At 42.2% G+C, this 6,969-nt stretch overlaps 2 protein-coding genes across 2 annotated transcripts; both read right to left on the reverse strand.

Annotated features, from left to right (window-relative positions):
• Nucleotides 1-713: 713 nt before the first annotated feature.
• On the reverse strand, nt 714-2,472 carry PCYB_074310 (hypothetical protein; the record flags this gene model as incomplete). Its single annotated transcript, XM_004221829.1, has 2 exons — nt 714-2,138; nt 2,278-2,472. The coding sequence occupies 2 exons, from the start codon at nt 2,470-2,472 to the stop codon at nt 714-716; spliced, it is 1,620 nt and encodes a 539-aa protein (XP_004221877.1).
• Nucleotides 2,473-5,081: 2,609 nt separating this feature from the next.
• On the reverse strand, nt 5,082-5,980 carry PCYB_074320 (hypothetical protein; the record flags this gene model as incomplete). The annotated part of the gene is made up of 2 exons (XM_004221830.1): nt 5,082-5,555; nt 5,798-5,980. 2 exons carry the CDS (start codon nt 5,978-5,980, stop codon nt 5,082-5,084), a joined length of 657 nt encoding a protein of 218 aa, XP_004221878.1.
• Nucleotides 5,981-6,969: the final 989 nt, after the last annotated feature.

Below are 6,969 nucleotides of genomic sequence, written 5' to 3' on the forward strand. Positions count from 1 at the left end.
TAAAACTCCCGAAAAGGGAATGAAAAAAGGGACGCAAAATTAACTGAGAAAATGGAACTCAAAGAAAGACTCATAAACAGACTCACTTACAGACATGTAAAAAGTAATGTAAAATTAATTCTCGTAAACAACTCCAAAAAAAGAAAAAGACAAAAAGCTGACAAAAACATAAAGCACCTTCTCACCCAGACACCCATGGGCGTAATCATCACTAATTAAAATAGGAAAAAATAATAGCATAAAATAAGAAAAAAAAAAAGATCAACTTAGGAACTAATTCATAAGATGGGATTTAAAATACGCTACATATCATTTTGACAAAGGGATCATCAACGTAATTAACGTTGGGAAACGGGGAAAGAAAAAATAGGAGGTTTCGTCAACGAGTATGACAATAAAAGTGCTTATAGGGACAAAAAGGGGAAAAGATATAAAAAAAAAAAAAAATCAAAGTAAAAGGAATAATAAAAAAAGTACAAATTCGATATTGTGCATTTTTATAATTTTTTTAATTTTTTTATATTTTTCACAAGAACAAAGGTTCGAGGTGAACACATAACAGAATCGAATTAGGCTGCCCCTTAGGCGTGACGCTTCGCGTAGACGCCATTTGGAACAACTCTCCATCAGTAGACGTAGTTCACCGTTTGTTCTATCTTTTCTCCTTCTGGGTGAACTTTGGATTCCGTCATTTCACGTTTTTACTGCACATCCTACAGAATTCTGATTTTGACTGGCAGTGGCGATCTCTCTGCGCGCGCCGGGACGGTTGTTCCTTTCCACTGTGCCGGTAGCGATGTTATCGATGGTGCTGGAGGTAGTTGCGGTAGGTCTGACAGGTGCGATATATTTGTTAAGTGCGCTTCCTCTTTGGTTTCCATCGACGGGTGTTGGTCAAACGGCCGGTTTACTTTCCCCTTATAGTTTTCTTCCTCCTCCTTCGCTTTAACGCTTGCGCGCAGGGCCTCCACCTTGTCACCCGCGCGCTGCACTTCATTCTGCACCTTCTGCATGTTCTTAAGTAGATTCTGCTTCTGTTCCATTTTGATTTGATATTTCCTTTGCAGCTCCTTAATGAGCCCTTTTTTTTCCTCCTCCTGGGACATTTTATTTTGTGGGTACAGAAACAGCAGCTGTTTGTATTCTTCATTCGGGTGCACATAAATATTCCTCTTATATTTCACATTTTCAATTTGTTTTTTGATTTGATTAATTTCTTCTTGTGCCTGTCTCAGTTGAGTAACTTTTAGTTCTTCTTCGTTTTTTTTTTTCCTATGTTTATTTTCCGCATCAATGAGTTCGAGATTCAATTGTCGTAGATCTTTCGGAGAGTTGGGATTTATCAGACGTGTGTTTTCTTGAGCTTGACTGGTGATTACATCCTGTAGAATTGTTTGCACTATCTGCTGGTTGAGTGTCGGTTGTTCATTTTCGCTACCCTCCTTCGTCGTGTCCATTTGTTCATTTTCGCTACCCTCCTTCGTTGTGTCCATTTGTTTGGACTTAAATTCATTCATCAATTCTTCGAGTAAATTTTTTTTCATTTCGTTTTTAAAAAATTCCTTTAGTTCATTTCTTACCTCCATTTTTAGCTCATCTTTTACCTCTTTGTTTACCTCTTTTTTTACCTCTTTTTTTATCGTTTTTTTTACTCTCCTGCGCATTTTTCTGCTTCGTTCTTTGAAGGTCTCCGTGTCGTCCTCCCCGTCATCATAGTCGAAGCTATCGTAGTTGTCCTCATAATAATCATCTTCTAAATCGAAATCTGAATCATCATCTGAGTCATCTTCCTCATCTTCCTCATCATCCTCTTCGACCAGCTGAATATTTTTTTGATTGTTAGATTGGTTTGTTCCTTTGAACAGATGTCCATATTTTAGGCGGAGGTTTGCTCTGTTTTGGTTGTCCATTAGGCTATACAAAACGGGTCCTTTTTTTTGATTTTTTTTACTCACATGCTGTGTTTTTTCCTTTTCTTTGCCTTTAAATTCGTTTACATTCGTCACCTCGGCGCTATTAAAATGCTGACTTGGGTACGTATCTTGATACGAGCACCACCCGATGGCGGTCATCCCTTGGTCGTTTTTCTTTGGTGACATGCAGAGTTTCTTTGGCAGGTTGTTCCCTTTGTGGAAGAGCTTTCAAGCGGATTACATGGTGGGAGAAAAAAAAAAAAAAAAAAAAAAAATTAACATTACATAATTGTATGGGAATATACACACACACACTTGCGTGTGCACATTTGGAGCAGGTGTGGGGAAGGCTCCCGTTTCTCACCCTTGTGAACGCATTGCGGAGGACACTCAAGAGATATATAATGGTGAAGTAGAAAATAATAAAGGGGGTGAATATTTTATATTTCGCAAACAAATCAAAGGTGTTCGGGGTTCCTGGGGGGAGGGAATAACCCCCTGCTAGCGGGGGCCCAAGGAAATTGGTGTTTTCTCCTGCTCCATCGTTAGACCTAAACATGTATGCAAGTGGCGGTTTGGCGTGGAAGTACCCCTGTTTGCATAATCCACTTTGGCGAGGCAGCGGTGGTGTGGCGGTGGTGTGGCAGTGGTGTGGCGGTGGTGTGGCAGTGGTATGGCAGTGGTGTGGCAGTGGTGTGGCAGTGGTGTGGCGGTGGTATATCAGTTGTGTAGCGATGGTATATCAGTTGTATAGCGGTGGTATATCAGTTGTATAGCGGTGGTATAGCGGCCTGCACGTGCATAAACCACGCTGTGAAGAAGTGTTCCAAATTTTGAAAGCGAGCAATTCACAAAGGAGAATGTTAGGTGGGATGCGACGGGGTGTACGGAAATGGGCAGAAAAAATAAGGCAAAAATGGGCGAAGAAGTAACGGAAAAATGGGCGAAGACGTAAAGGAAAAATGGGCGAAGACGTAACGGAAAAATGAGCGAAAAGGTAACGGAAAAATGAGCGAAAAGGTAACGGAAAAATGAGCGAAAAGGTAACGGAAAAATGAGCGAAAAAAGGTAACGAAAAAATGTTGTCAACTTTTAAAAGTTAGAAAAAATTGCGAGAAAAATGACAAACGGAAGAAGATAAAACATAAAAATATATATTTTGGGAGATACATTTAATTTTTTATTTCATTTTTTATTTAGAATAGTGGAACCATTACATAAGAGAAATGTGTATTTTCAGAATTTTGTGTAAGTCGTTTTATTTTATTTTATTTTATTTTATTTTTTGAACAAATTGCGCGATACTCGAACAACTCTCCCTAGGAAATGCTCAGAGTCTAGTCAGCCGACTTGGATCAGTTGCACTAAAGGGGCTCCTATCGCACATCTAGCTAAAAACACTCATGAGGCGCTGGTCCTTAAAAGCATAATTGATTTTCAACACACCTTACTGGCAAAGTTAAAATGTGAGCTGGTGGATCATACACACCGCACAAAAAACACACGCAGTTGATCCCTTCGTTCCTCTCCAGGGTTAGAATCGCATGCCGCCCTGAGCAAATATTTTGTCTCTACGTTACGGCCCTTAAAGTTCTTTACCCGTCGGCCAGATTTCGGCTCCGGTCGATCAGCCCGGCATCGCACGCGTTAATCGAATGATCCATCGCGGCACGCGAATACACCAGAAAATTAAAAAAAATGGCAAGGAAAATGAATCCACGCTAGGCCGTTCACCTTACTCTCCCGCAAATGCAGAGCAGATTTTTCTCAAATGTGTTTCACCATAACAGGAATGCTCAATTATTTTAATTTGTTTTTATGCAAAGCCTGATTGGTTAATATGCCCCCTTTTGTGATGAATTGTGTATGTTTATTCCACCTCCCTTAAGCTCAAAATGCATAACACACAGATTCAAGGATTATTTTTATGTTCGTAAAAGGGGGCAAAAAGGAAGGTGTGTTTATAAGGGTGTATGTGCGGGGGGGGAAGTGCGACGAATAATTCTCCTTTGTCGTAATGACGTGTGCGTTAGGAATCTTGTACTAATAAGCATGCGCTGGTAACTCACTACAAAGTAAAATAAAGTGTATGCTCATGTTTTTAAGACTCCCCTTGTGCGCAATGACCCACTGGGAGGAGAGCATAAGTTTGTTCCCCAGGTGGATAACATGACCAGGGAGGAGGGGAAATGTGAAAAACGGCATGTCGACCCCCCGCGCGCAGCGAGTACTCACCGGATAATCGCTTAAGGGGGCATCCTGGCCATTACTTTGCGTCCTGCACTTTGAATCTTAAATTGCAAGGCGTTTTTTCCTTTATGAAAAAAGATAAAAATAGCGTAGCTCCTGGAGTGGCACAGCCAACAGGCAGGAGAAGCTACCCCCTTTCGTTGGTGCCTAGCCACGATTAAACGTTTGATGATGACCATCCGATGATCTACCCCCATACACATGTGCCATTGTATGTTTAGTCCTCCTCCCCCTCTCCCAGTTTAAGCACATTCATCTGTAAATCCCGCCAAAGGGTCCATATCCGCTAGTTTGACCAACTGTGTGGTGTTCCTTTCGCTCGTTTGTTTCACTGCTGTTCGTGTTGCTGTTCATAGGGTCTCTTCTTCTCCATTAATTTTAATTTTCCCAGCCCCCCTTTGCTTCTTATATGTTGAATGAAGTGTTTTCCCTATTGGGAGTCCACCACCATGTTTCCACCCTGCACACACAAACACACCTGTGCATGGCAAATGTAAGCCGTGAAAGGGGTGAGCAGAGGGAAACAAACCGAAAGGCATACCACCACCACCACCACTGTGCTAGATACGGATAAATGAGAAAGCCTATGTCTACCATTTCGTTTAAGGTGTAAATTGAGCAGAGCAATAATTATGCGAAAAGGAAAAAAAAAAGATTCGAAATTCCGACGAGGGGAAGCGTTCATCGATCTGTTGTTCAAGGTTATATAAGCCACCGGGGGTATGAATATGGAGAAATTTAAAAAAGGGGTGCACAAAAATGGTGCTAAAAAGTGGCGCTAAAAAAAAGGTAGCCAACGGGTTACGGTTACCCAAAGGGCACTTAGAAAAAAAAATTGCTCTTGCATTTTTGAGCAGTTCTAAATGCATAGAAAGATGGGGGAAGGAAGGGTGACTCCTTTCCTCATATCTCCACTGACTATTTGACGAGCACTTCCTCGTCTTTTAGTTGGTACTGCACTCCTCCTTGATGGTCCTCTGGATATACCCATTCATCGTTGTACTCCTCACTGTTTTCTTCGTTGTACTCCTCGCCGTTTTCTTCGCTGTACTCCTCGCCGTCTTCTTCGTCGTACTCCTCGCCGTACTCTCCGCCATAGTCCTCCCCATAACGCTGGTCAAGCATTTCTCCATATTCTCCCTCATACGGTTCTCCATACTGTTCCCCATAATCTTCTCCTAATTCCTCCCCTAATTCTTCGTCCATTTCTTCATCGTTCCCCTCTTCATCGGCTTCCTCTCCGGCATGTTCTTCGCTCCCACCTGCACTTTGCTCACTGTTCATATCATTTTGGCCAGACAGGACCTTCTGTCCCTTATCCGAATCAGCACTGTGCGCGTCAAACACCGCGGTGCCGGCGAATTCGAGCTTGTCTTCATTTCCTTCGTAGCACTTGCAAGGGTGGAAACAGGAGGGGGGGGGACATCAATGTGCAAAGATGGATATATTGACATGTAGCTACGCACACGTCTCTGTGCACACACGCTCACATATATATATATATATGTGCTGGTGGAACAAGATCACGGCAACTTGGCACAAGGAGCGAACATGGAACAAAAAAAAAAAAAAAATGAGGATGACTGACTCCCCATGTCCACACAACCTCATTTCATGTGGACCAATTTGGCTACCTTTTCGTATAACTTATACGCCGTGCACACTAGGATAAGAAAGCCAGAATAGGAAAGAATACTGGGGAATAGGTACTCGTGGTTAGGGCTAGGCTTAAATAGTGACCCTAATTTAGACCCAATTATGTTTTTTAACAGCGCTGCGGAGTTGTTGCCTAAGGATATGAGCTGACTCAAACTCATGGCTGGCTAGCTAGCTATTTTTTTTTTTTTTTGCCAAAAAGGGGAATATAAATTCGGTTGTGTAGTACCTTCACTGGGATGTACAAACGGAAGTTGACAATCTGGTGGACCAGGAGAGAGGGAGGAGGGGAGAAAATTTTATATTTATGGTGTGAATAACTTAGCGAAAGTGTGCAAGGTGATATGGGGAAAAATAAAAAAACAAATGTGTAATGAATTGAGTAAGCAGAGTGTTGCACACGGGAAATGGCGTATGTGTATACAATGAATATATGCGTTACGTATGTGTGCATGTTTACTCTTGTGCGCGTGGGTGAAAATGGTTTGGTAAGGCATCATGGCAGTTTCCCCGAGGTGCGTATCTTTTATCATCCCCTGGGGAAATGAACAATTGGCATGACATGCGTAACGCTTAGGGTGTGTACGTTCTGAAGTTTGGCCATGCGACCAGACTGATCCTCCTTTTCATTCGACGCAACCAGGGAAGGGAGGAGAATTACTCTTCGAATGGTGCTTCAACGTGAAACGCGCATTTGTATATGTAAAGCACACATGGATCAGGTTGCCCATTCGCAGAGAAGTCAATAAGGGAAAAAGCGTCCCGAAAAGGTCGCTTAGTTTTTTTTTTTTTTTTTTTGGAATCCCATTTCGGTGGGTCCCCTTTTATACAAATTGTTGCACCAGGTTGAAAAGGCCAAAATTGCGTTCTTGTGAAGTGGGTCACCATTAAATGGAAAAAATAATCAAATGAACCAAAGAGAGTAAATATAATGCGCCCCCTTGGTGGGAAATATGTGAAGCGCGTTTTTTTTCCTCTTTGGGGGGTTGCCCCCTGGTCAGTTCTTATGCCAAGGAGGGGGTTACACACGCATGGGAAGTTAATTTTGTGGAAAAAAATTCGAAAATATAGGAACGATGATGCGAACAAGGTGGAAGAGGCGTAGGCGCCATTCCCCCCGAGTGGGGAAAATGGCATAATGGAAAAAAAA

This window comes from Plasmodium cynomolgi, chromosome 7, assembly GCF_000321355.1.
Source record: "Plasmodium cynomolgi strain B DNA, chromosome 7, whole genome shotgun sequence".
NCBI lineage: Eukaryota > Apicomplexa > Aconoidasida > Haemosporida > Plasmodiidae > Plasmodium > Plasmodium cynomolgi.